Source organism: Lagopus leucura, unplaced genomic scaffold (assembly GCF_019238085.1).
Source record: "Lagopus leucura isolate 7727_CA_CO unplaced genomic scaffold, USGS_WTPT01 Super-Scaffold_100157, whole genome shotgun sequence".
NCBI lineage: Eukaryota > Metazoa > Chordata > Aves > Galliformes > Phasianidae > Lagopus > Lagopus leucura.
Window position 1 is genome coordinate 23,046,453 of NW_024962334.1, and position 12,685 is coordinate 23,059,137.

A 12,685-nucleotide genomic window follows, 5' to 3' on the forward strand; every position below is an offset into this window, starting at 1 on the left:
CTGTGGGGCCGCCTGGGCCCGCGGAGCCTCGCGTAACCTCGCGTAACGCGGGGTGGGCGAGGAGTGGGGCCTGGTCGCCGCTGGAGGCGGGCGGGCGCGCGCTAGATTATTTGGATTGCGGGCGTTGCGGACAAATAAACGACGCGGGCGGTCGCGCCGTGCCGGTCGAGCTCTGGCTGCTGGGGGGCGGGCGGAGGGGCGAGGAGCGGCGATGGAGCCCGGCGGCTGCGAGGCCGGGCCCGCGGTGAAGGCGGTGGCGGCGGTGCTACCCGCGGGCGGGAGCGGTGAGCGCCTGGGCGGTGCCACCCCCAAGCAGTTCTGCACCGTGCAGGGGAGGCCGCTCGTCAGCTACACAGTGCGGGCCGTGGAGAGGTAATGAGGCAGGCGCAGCGCCGTCCCTTCCCGCTCCCCGCTGGCCTTCTCTTTCCTTCCCCCGCCTCCCTCTCTTCAGGCCTGAGCGCCGGCTCTTCCCGGCCTTCTGCGGGCAGCCGTGGGGGCCGCACAGCTGGGTCTCACTGAGGTCTGCCCCTTGCAGGCTTTGCTTTTGCGTTTCGGTAGTGCCTGCCTCCCTCCTTGTCCTGCTAAAAGGCTCAGTAAATTATAGAGCGGCTGAAAGCACCCAGGCCGGCGTGCACGTGGCTGTTCGGAGCTGACGGTAGGAGGGCTCAGCTGAGGAGAGCTGTGTGCTTCCAAAGCCTGGTGAGGCCCCTGGACTGAAATTCAGTATGTCTCATGGTCCCCTACATCATCATCTTGAAGCTGCACAGCGTTCTTCAGCTGCTGAAGCTTCTGTTTAATGCACGTAGCCTTGATGCTTGGCTTGTGCAACTGTATTGGCCAGTTTGATGAGCTACAAACCTACCGTGGCACTTGGATGTAGTCTCGCTGCTTTCCAGTCTCAATGAGAGGTCTCACCTGCTTCATCTATTGCAGGTGGGATCAGTGTAATCCAAAGGCCTTGAAAAATATCAAACTGGGAAAAACTGATAAATAGATCATTGTCTATATCACTGCACTTCACCACTACATTCCGTGGTGCAATGCCCTGACCAATAGGGACTGAACTGCATCTTTGGCAGTTATGGTTACCAGGCTAGAAGTTAGTACCATAGCAGGAGGCTGCCTGTGTGACTTTTCTATGTTTACACTGGAGCAAAGATTTCAAGCAATAGGGTATCTTAGCAATCTGGTCTTACTTTAAAAAAAAACAAACAAACAAACAAACAAAAAAAACTGAGTTGTAGGCATGGGGTTGACAATTAATATGTTGTTAAATGTTAACATAGTGTAAGTCACGTATCTAGAGTCATTTGAAACACTGCAGATAGTGGAGTGTCAGATGTGTTTTGGATGTTTTGCAGTAACTTGTAGGAAAACAAACCTTTTGTTTTTAGAGAGAAGAAATAGGGAGGAGGGGAAGGTGGTGAAAAGACATGGAATTGCTGACATCTCTCAAAGTTATGAACTTATGGAAGCTTGTGGAACATCAAAACTGGGACTTTTTTTTCCATTCCCACACAGGGAGGCTTCCCTCGGGTCACTTGTTACTTTATGAAAGAATATTGCTTCTTTTCTTTAATTTTCAGTAGCACTCAGTCACAAAGCTAAACACATCAGAAAGCAAAACTTCCAGTCCAAAGCTTGTCACAGCTGTAGCTTCTGCCAAAATGTCATGGAAATCTGCAGAGAAGAATATCCTCTATTTTGGAGACCTGGAAAAGAGAACAGAGTGGTGTTTTGGGAAGTAAACGATATTCATAGGAAGATAAAACACTTATTCAAAAAAAAAAAACAAACCGGACCTTTTAGTTTCTTCTGCCTGTAAGCTCTGGGAAAATAACAATTCTTTGAGTAACAGTATTATAGTTATGTCCTGAAGCTGAAAAAAATTAGAGTGAATTCGAGTTGTACAGTCCAACCAGGAATGTGATCCAAACTTGATTGTGTGAGTAATACTGTAGTGCTTTCTCCTGGCTTTAAGAGTGTAGTAACTGGTGCCAGTCTTGTCTCAGGCAGAGCTTTCTGCCATCTCTGCACTGAATTAGAGCGTTGCCTGCTATGTGTGTGTATGGGGAGTTGGGAACAGATACAATCTAAAGCTTGGAATGACTCATCTGCTCCGTTGTTTCTGACTGCAGAGGAGGACTTCTTTCTTACTCTGTGAATGGAGCTCAAAAAAAGTAACACTGAGGAACTGCAGTTTGTCACAAAACCTGGAAGAAGCAGATTTTCTGTGTTTAGCTTGATGCTATCTCCTGCTGTCTATTGTTTACCTGCTGTAATTGGATAAATCATTTACTCATTAACATACAACAACTGTTTTTTGGGCTTCCGGTTGTCTCAGCTACTGTAGCTCTTTTTAAGCATTTAAACAATGTACAGACAGAAATACATGAGCAAACCAAGAGTTTGCAGCCGATTTTCATGCCCTTTTTAAAAATTATGAGAAAAAAGATTTTAACGCAGCTAAAAGGAGAGAGCATCTTCAGTATTGATGTAGAAAAACTGTCTGACAAGAGCAGACATGAATGAATAACTAAGTATTGCTTCCTGTTGTATAGAATCATGGAATGTAAAAGGTTGGCTTGCCAATAATAAAGATAATGCCCTTAGGAAGAGGAGATGAGGAAAAAAAACTGTAAGGAGGAAGGATCGTTTTTTATTAACTATACAGTGGCATTGGTAGGAAGGTAAGGTCCTACTGGGGTTAAAAAGATTAAGTGTATTACGGAAATGTCTATCTTTTTTTTTCCCGTTGAATTTGTTTCTGCTTCTGTTGAACTATACCAGGCTTTTGCATGAAGTCCAACAGGACTGTAGTCTCCTTTCTGCTTCTGTATATATTCTTCCTTTGTTTTAATTTTCTTGTGGATTTTTTTTTTTTTTTTGGAGTAGAACGTTCCCAATTCCTTTCCTAATGTAGGGAGGAATCTCAGCTCTGTCTGTGCACTATTGAGGAATTTTACTAAAGCTACAGAGAAGATAAAAAGAATGGGGTAAAGGTTGGTATAAAAATGTGGGACAAGTAAGCTGCTGTTATTCTTCCTGTGCTCATAATTCAGCAGTCACTGGAAGTACAGTGAGAAGTTATGAAAGAGAAAAGCAGAGTTAGCATATTTACTGGCGGAATAAAAATTTTCCATAAGGGGTTCAGACAGCTTTGTTTGTTGCAGTGTAGTCTCATGAAGCAGGTGGATTGATGTCAAAAAAACATCACCTGAGGGAAGCTTCAAAATAATCACCTCTTCGGAAGTGTCTTCTACAGTTTGTTTGCCAAGTATCTTTTTTTTCTGCTTGGCTGGTGTATGCTCCCTGTCTCTCCAGGTCACACAACTGCATTTTTTGTTAAATATATCTGGCTTAATATAACTGTTTGTTCAAGTTACTCTTGAAATTGCTTATGGTAGAAAAAATAATGATAGCAAATAGTCAAGTTATTTAAGCTCTTTGAAAACATGTCTTTGTCTTTCCTGGGCAATAAGGAATGCCAATTTAGTCCTTCAGGAAAAAGGTGGGTATCAACTTCATACAAGGTGCTTAAAATTTTCTTGAAACTTCTTGAAATGTCCATGAAGCTTCTCATGCTTCAGAGTTCTTCCTGCTTCCATATTGGACTGTAAAAATGCATATGTTTTTCCTCTATGAGTAAAGTTATAATAAAATTTACAGAGATTTGGGGAAAAAAGTAAGAGAAAAAAGTGCTTTCATTCTTCCTGTGTGTTCTGTTCCTGAAAGCTCTTTTTTTCATGTGATGCTTAAATAGTAAGATCAGCAGAAGTAACATAATAGTTGTCTTCTACATCTGAAGAGTTTTTATCGTGGTGAAAGATTGTATTCCAAGTCCTAGAACCATCTCAGCAGTGACTGCCTGGCTCTGGCCTTGTTTCTCTGACACAGCTGCCCATATCATGAGATTTAGTGTGAAGTGAGTTGCTGCTGTCTGCAGTTGCAGAAAAGTTGAGGATTTAAGGCTCTTGGCACTGGTTTATATCTGAGTAAATTAATAAAGGGTTAAACCTCAAAGTCACATTTGTCCCTGAGCCTGCTGCTTATAAAGTAACTCTGTGGATTGCTGCAAAACCATGTAATAGCTCAAACTGTTGCTGGGTTACGGAGCTCCTTTAGTTTGAGTTATACATCAGCTAGTATGAATACATGTCATTTGTAATTTACTGAAGCAATACCCCTAAGCAGCTAAGCAGTGACTGATCCTTTAGACTTCAGTAGGTGATGACCAGAAGGACAGTCTCAGGAGACAAACATAAGTCCTTTTTGCTTCCATTTTTCTCCTTGTGGTAATATTGAGGTCTTCCCGAGACAGTTATAAAGTGGTTATGTCTGAAGTTGTTGCTTTTGTTTCATTTGGTGAGATGCAGTTTTCCACTTTAAAAGTACAGCTTATGCTGTATGGAAGCATTACAGTCCTGTATTTGTTGTTTGTTAATGGATACCTTATTTTGATCTCTTCCATGCCTTGTGCTGATTGTCTTTAAAGATTGTTTTATCAGGCTGCAGGTTTTTTCATGGTTTTATATTATAGCTGTAAGACAGAAAAGGCATTTACCTTTTCAGTGGATTTTGAGCTTGTTATTTTAGTATGAAATCTTTATGAAGAGAATAGTGTGAAATTAATGGAAAGAAAGATCACTTTGCTGTCAGATTGGCTCTGGACTGATGTTTTTCTACTTCATTAGGTCACTTTACAACATTTCCATAGGCATATCTTGACAGGTATAACCATCTTGGTGTGATATACAGTAATCATGCATGTTAAATTTCTAGCATATCTTACTGTACTGGTATGTTTCATGAATTCTGTAAGTCAGTTTTGATGGGGCACTTAGGCTTCAAAGCACAAACTGGTTTTCCATCTAATCAATCCAGAGGATTCCTGTGTAGTTGTAGAGGAATATATTGCATCTCTAAATCCTAGATCTAATGATAGGACATAAATTCAGAATGAATTTGAGGACAGGCTTGGGTTTATAAATGTGTTTATGCAGACACAGGGTGGAGCTCTGACCGCATCCTGTCAGTTCCCAGTGTACTGTACCACTGAAGGCCTTGAGTCATTCCAGCCCCTCTGTGCATGGATAGATCTATCACAGGCTAGCCTCTCTAGCTCTCAGAAGATGCTATGTACTGCTCAGTTGCACTATAATCTGTTTTCTTTGAGTCCAGAATGGAAATGTCGGTGTCCTTCAGCCACCACTGGTGGATGTGCAGAATGCCTACTCTACTCTGTTGTTCTGTGGCTGTTCTGCAAAGAGGAGTGCACAGCTCTGATTTCTGCTTAGTGTGAAATCGCTCTTCTTGAGTTTGCTGTATTTAAATTCCTGATTCTCTATAGTCAAAAGACGAACTGAGATGAATTCAATTAGTCTGCCCTAGTCTGGAGTTGAAGTCATGCAGAAGTGTTAAATTTTGTGGCTCAGTGTGTAGGACTGTGCCAGTATTCATTTCAGAGAGTTGCAAACCTTTTGATGAACCTGTGGTGAGTGACAAGTCGAAATGAAACTTGAAACCATATGACTTTGTGTTTTACATTTACACAACTTCAATACTTAAGAAATGCTGAGAATATGTTGGTTTGGCTGTATTTTCTGCCTTTGTTATAATAAAAGAATGTAAGAACAAATACTTTTCTTTTTAAAAAAAGTCTAGCAACACTGAAGCTTATTTCATTTTTAGTAGTTATTTTAAAATTCATTAAAATAATTTTTCCTGGAATTCTGTTATTCCCCCCAAAAACCCCACAAAATGTACAAAAGGTTGAAGATGCTGTGTTTCACTAATTCCAGGAAAGTGGTTTGTATCACATATGACTTGCTTTTGGAATGAAGGTAATTCCTAGGTATTGCCTTCTTAGGCTTTATTGCAGAAAACAATGGATTGAGCATTTGTATTCCTAAAGAACAATACATTTTTCACTATTGCTAAATACTGCAAGTATTTAGTGCTTTAGTGCATCTTGTGTCTGTAAAATTAATCTCAATAGCTTTACTAGTTTTACTAGTAAGAATATATCATAACTGTTTCTCCTCCTTCAGAGCTGAGTGTGTAGGCTCCCCATAAGTATTACAGATAGTGAATTTTCTTGAAATCATTGTTTACCTGATGAATTTGTCAGTCATAATAGAAAAAACAAAAACGAGCAAAAACTTACACTGTTCTCTGTGGAGAAAGAAATAATTTGAAATCCTTTTTTTGATGCCCTCTACATATTATTTAGTATATAAAAGAATCAAATAGCTGCATTTAAGTGGTGATTTGCAGTATTTTGATGTAGGATATGATGCATGTGACTTTACTTTGTATTCTTGGGTACTCTGACACAAGTGTGATCTCAGGCTAACTTCAGTAATGTTTGGATTTAATCTTGTGGATTCTTCACTCCCCACACCTGTTTAAAGGGTAGGCTGATGCTATCATTAAGAACTTGATTTTAAAAACATGCTTTTATGTTATGGTAGTGGTATCTACCATAACCGTGTTCACATTTCAGTAGCTTTGTAGAGTGGAAGCCTTTGCACGTGTACATATTCTCAAACTATCAGCGTGTTTTGTGTCAATACTCAAGTGTTATAATTTTTATTATTTGCAATCTATCTATATTCTTGGTCAGTCCTGTCTTCATAGTGACCTTTGTTTCAGAGTTTTTCTTGAATCTCTTGCTTCCTTGCTCTTATTCAATTGTACATATGTACTCAACATTAGAACTGAGAATATTCCAAATCCCAGGATGTACCAGTTGATCCAAGGCTATATTTTAGAGGGAACTAAAGTAATAGACTGTAGCTGATTGTTTTAGAAGTACAACTTGAGGCTAGGAGTGAGGCTTGAATAAGAGCTTTTTTGAAGTCTTTTCAAAGAGTTGTCTGAAGTTTTTATTTCTGCAAACTGCTTGCTGAAAGGAAGTCCTCCCCAGGATTCCACTTACTTTGGTTGACATCCATGTATCAGTGGAAATCCTCTTATGTAGCTCTGCTCTCTCTTTAGGGATTGTATGCTAATACATGAATAAATATGTACTTGAGTATATTGACAGATTATTTAGTCAGCTTCAATTTCTTCCAGTATGAATTTCTTTATCTCATGGAGATGTCTTCAGTCATTAATTCTCTGTTTTTATACTGTTTTTTCTAGGGTGAGCTGGATATCTGACATTATTGTGGTGGTCTCTCCTGAAAATATTGAAACAATGAAGTCTATCATTGAAAAATATGGCCACAAAAGAGTTACTGTTACAGAAGGAGGAACAACTCGTCACCGATCAATTTTCAATGGACTGAAGTTATTTTCAGAGAATGAATTTTCGAACCATCTGCTCCAGAAACCAGAAGTAGTGATTATCCATGATGCTGTGAGACCATTTGTTGAAGAAGATATTCTTCTAAAAGTGGTGATGGCTGCTAAAGAACACGGGGTATGTACTATACAGCAAAGCAACTCTGCGAGGCTCTTACGTAATATACAACAGAAACTCATGATAGTAAAACAAGGATTTCTCTTGGAATTGCATTAATGTATTATGTACTATACATTTCAGATTCAGAATCCTTGTTATGCAGAGAAATGAGATAGGAAGGGGGTGACATTTTTGAATGCCTCAAAGATTACCTGTCATGGAAAAATAATTATTGTCATAGAGACTATTAGGATAATGAATTAATCAGTAACTTGTAGAAGTTGTATGTTATGTAAGTAGAATGGTCAAATTGTTAAAGGCATTACCAGCAAGCGGACTTAGTGAATTAACTGACTGAGGAAAACAGATAGATATAACTCATGATGTAGCCACAGCATTATTTATACAATTTGTTATCAGCTGGCTGCATGATTGAGTACAGAGAGTGGTGGTCAATGGTTCAGTGTCTGAATGGAGATCAGTGATGAGGGGTGTTCCCCAATGGTTGATATGTGTGCCAATACACTTGAATATCTTCATCAATGATATAGATAGCAGGGTGTGCACCCTCAGCAAGTTTGCTGATAATGCCAAGCTGTGGGGTGCAGTTGACACCAGAGGGATGGGATGCCATCCAGAGGGAACTAGACAGGCTTGAGCAGTGGGCCTAAGTAAAACTCATGATGTTCAACAAATCCAAATGCAGATCTTGCACCTGGGTCACACCCAGAGAGTGAATGGTCAATGGATCAATGTCTGAATAGAGATCAGTGATGAGAGGTTTGTACTGGGACCAGTGCTCTGAAATATCTCCATCAATGACGTTGATAGTGGAATTGAGTTCCCCTTCAGGAAGTTTTTGTGTGTAACACCAAGCTGTGTGGTGCGGATGATGTGCCTGAAGGACAGGATGCCATTCAGAGAGACCTAGAAAGGTGTAGCAGAATGCTAAGTCATGACCTGAGCTGTGATTGAGCACCTGGTAGGAAGGCGAGGCCAGTGCAGGGGAGCTCAGGTGCATGCAGTACACTTGAGTGACTGAAAGGGTGGAGCCAGGATCCGCTTCTTCCCAGACCTCAATTAAGAGTTGGCAGTGGAGGCAAGGGTATCTTGCTGGAGAGCCCTGCATGCCTAAGGCCTTCTGAAGGTAAGCAGCTTCTTTTGTTTATTTCTGCATCCACAGCTGTTGCATTTGAGCAAACTTTCACTTGCTGCAACCTAGGACCTTGCTACTCTGCTGTCATTGCTGCACTTTCTTTCATGTTACAAAAGGCTCAAGCAGAGAAACTCATGAAGTTCAACAAAGTCTGGGTCTTACACCTGGGTTGTGGCAACACCCAACTATCAATACTAGCTGGGGGACAAAAGGATACAGCACAGCTCTGCCGAGAAGAACGTAGAGGTACTGGTGGATGGTCAACTGAATGTGAGCCAGCAATGTGTCCTTGCAGCAAAAAAATCTGATTGTATTCTGAGATGGATCAAAAGAAGCATGGCCAGCAGGTTGAGGGAGGTGATGCTGTCCCTCTGCCCTGCACTGGTGAGATCTCACCTAGAGTACTGTGGCCAAATGTAGAGCCCTTGGTACAGGGAAGGACTTGTTGGAGTGCATCCAGAGGAGGGCTGCAGAAATGATCCAAGGGGTGGAACAACTCTCCTGCAAAGACAGGCTGAGAGAACTGAGGCTTTTCAACCTGGAGAAGAGAAGGCTTCAGGGAGACCTGATCACGACTTTTCAATATCTGCAGGGGGGCTATGAGAAAGAAGGGGGCAGACTCTTTCACAAGGTCGGCTGTGGTGGGGCAAAGGGAAATGATTTCAAACTAAAATGGGAGATTTAGATTGTATGTAAGGAAGAAGTTTTTTTTTACAGTAAGTGAGTTTGAGGCACTGGAACAGGTTGCCCGGAGGTAGTGAAAGCCCCATCCGTGGAGATGTTCAAGGTCAGGCTCAACAGGGCACTGAGCAACCTAATCTAGCCGTCGGCGCCCCTGTGTGTGGCAGAGGAGTTAGACTAGATGACCTTTAACTATCCCTTAGAACTGAAAAGATTTGTAATAAATAAATGAGGTAAAAGTGTTTGAGTGTTAGAAAGGTATGAAAATCTACCATTGCTCATCTCTTTCAGGAAATGAAGTAGAACTTAAGTTGACAGATGATTTGCAACATTGGCAGTACAGTTTTTCTGAAAGTTCACAGTGTAAAAAGGGAATGTAACACTTGTTAAAATATTTATTATGATAATTAAATTATGTAAGAACTCACAGAACATTGTTAGAAATCTAAATATATTTTGTTTGCAGTTGTTTTGTGCTTTTGTAAGTTGGCTTCTTTAGAAATATAAATAAAAATAGAAGAGTTTTCAGTGATGTGGAGTGTAAGTTTCCAGTCATTGAAATTTTAATTCTGGTAGAATCTTAACAAGGTTTTTGACCTTTCTCATTTAGCACAGAATAGCTTTTCAGAATTATCTGCCAAAGACTATGTAATCCATAAATCCCCTTTGTAAATCTGTTTTAAGTGAGATTCTTGAGTAGTGGAAGAATGGGGTTAATTTTACTGATGATTAGTTGAAATGAGAGTAACTGTTTTTTGAGTGTGTGTGTGTGTGTGTGTGTTTAGGTGCCTACATGAATGTATGGTATGTGGTATCCCATTGAGCATTGTGGTTTTTTTAAAACTTCTTAGTGGAAACTATAAAAATATACATGTTTGATTTTTCTTGAACTTGTAATTTTAATGTAATATTTTTCCCTGTTTTTGTTCTTAATTGGGTATAAGATATTTTTAGTAAAACAATAGGGAATCAAGGCAATCTCAATTGACATTCTCAAGGCAGAATATTTTAGTACATCTGAGCTTCTGACTAATAAATATTTCTTCATCCAGATTGCTGAGGCATCACTTATCTAATGAAAGTGTTCTTATGCATTTTTCTTAATCTTTTCCATTTTACAGTGTTAGGAATGTGTGTAGTGTTTATTGGCTCTGCTGTGGCTTCCTGTGCTGGCTTAGAGTCACTGTACGCAGTGAAGGTAGGCGTTTGGAGAACTGGACTACATAATTTGTTAGCTGCTGATGTTACCCCATAGTGAAATTGAGTCAGTGAGCATGAGGAGAACTTCATCTTACGGAAAAAAAAAAAAAAATGCAAAAATACAAAAAACAAAAGGCAAAGCTTCCCATCAGAAAAGTGAGGTGGTTATCTTTACTTGACCAGTATAGAGTTTTGTAGAGTTACGTGACTGGAAAGCTAAGATTCTTTCTCCAGACTTCCATGCGTTGTTCTAAATATCAGAAAGGTTTTGATGAAGGGAAGCTAGCATCTTAAATTATTTCTGTAATCAAATTCTTTGCATGTCTAGAAGAGGATAAATTTCTCAACCTTTCGGTACAAAAAAGTAATTACTTCGTTTTCTTTATTTAGAAAGGTACAAAACCTGGCAGAAGCATCATATTAAATCACCAGTGTAATCACCAATCAGTGTAATAAGGATAATGCTGTATTGTTATTCATCTGCATGCCATATAGATAACATAATTATGAGAAGCTTTAATGTTCTTGAAAATGGCAATTGATCAAGTAAATTATTGCACTTCTAGCTGCCAATTGTCAGACAAATAAATTGCTTTATTACTCTTACTAATCAGTTTGTTATTTGCCTGTAGGAATTCAAATGTGCAGCCTCTCAGAACTAATAAATTATGCCTTAAATAGCCCAAACAACTCCTCCATTATTTGAAAATATTACTTTGTAACCAATTATATTCCATTTATGTTTTTGGGTAATTTTGTAATTTAAACTAAATGTTTCTAGAAAAAAAATCTTTATTGCAAGTAAAAGTTGAGAAAAGTGGAATCATCAGAAGGCATTAGTCCAAAGCCTCTAGCAATATCTCGTTGCCAGCATTGCATTTTAAACAACTAAAAAAAAAAGCGCTTACAGGAAAAAAAGAAACAGGGAGGCAGAAACTAACAGGAACCTGTCAGTCATGCTATTGAAAGTGTTTTTTTTTTTTTAAAAAAAAAGACTTAGTCAAAGACTGTATTTAACAAGCTATATTTGAAAGTATAGAAGTATAACTCACTTCTTTGAAAGAACTGAATCCAAATGACATTCTTAAAAGGTGGATTCTCAAAACTATTAAGTGTCCTTATTTTCAGATTTAACAAGGGTCTGAACAAAGCATGAATGTCAGTACAAATGTATGGTGCTACTCAGTCTCATGGGCTCTCATTCACATTTACAGTCAGGTAATGTAAGTTCTTTGCATGGAGAATGCCACATGTGCTCAGTGTCTTGCCTCTGAGTTTAGTCACAGTGAGTGCTGTGGTTATCAGTCCTGATGTATTGGAAGACTGGAGTAGAAAATACACATGCTTGCCTTTCACCCGGTTAGACAGCAAAATAAAACTAGCATTAGCAGAGTATGGTGAAAGGCAAACCAAAAAACATCTTTTTCTCCACCAGAAATAAAGAATAAAGGAGCATGTGAATAAGTAATGAGTCTGATCAAGTCTAGTATACTTACATCAGTGGTGCACTGTTGGAGTAGTTCTGCTCTGTTCTTTCTTTGTTCTTTTAAAAGCAATCACCTTTTTGTTGATATCTACTCAGTATTCATCACGTATGAAATATTTTACACTTTATTTGTCCGTTTTGTAATCAGAGACTAGTTTTATCCACCTCTAAAGGCTGCATCAGTATCTGATGTATTGTGTTTGAATCATATTTACATACTTGGGCATCTGAAGTCATTGTCTATTGGTTTTATTTAATTTTCCTTGTACTTTGGAATCTCTTTCTGTCCTGTCAGGCACTTGTGCGAAAGGAGAGTCAAGAACTGATGACATCATGTTAACATTTATATATGGTGGAGTGAATTTAGGAACCTCTGACTTATGCCAGCGCAAAAATGTGTATTAATGAGTATTAGATATGTTATATTAAAATCTTAGAAGAAAACATCTTTTGAAAAGTTTAGCTATTATGAACACCAAAATATGTTCAGTAGCCCTGAAACTTTTCTGAATGTACAAAAAAATCAAGGCATAGTCTACTGGCACGTGTAAAGTTACTGTGTCTGACAAATTCAGTTGGCTTTATTTCCCTCAAGTCAGTGAGTTTTGGAAACCCCTTAGAGCAGGGCGTTGTGACTTTTTTAATATTTGAGAATCATGAATTAGCTGTCTGTGTATATGTAGTGAAATAAAGGACTTACATCCTGTCTTGTCTACAGATGGCCTTGTATCTTATCCCTCATACAATTCTTCCA

At 39.4% G+C, this 12,685-nt stretch overlaps 1 protein-coding gene across 1 annotated transcript in view; it reads left to right on the forward strand.

Annotated features, from left to right (window-relative positions):
- The first annotated feature begins 211 nt into the window (after positions 1–211).
- Positions 212–12,685, forward strand: part of CRPPA (CDP-L-ribitol pyrophosphorylase A) — a 107,978-nt gene continuing 95,504 nt past the window's right edge. The window contains exons 1-2 of the mRNA XM_042889042.1: positions 212–372; positions 7,147–7,426. Of these exons, the coding sequence (XP_042744976.1) occupies positions 212–372; positions 7,147–7,426 (441 nt within the window). The remainder of the gene's footprint in view (positions 373–7,146; positions 7,427–12,685) is intronic.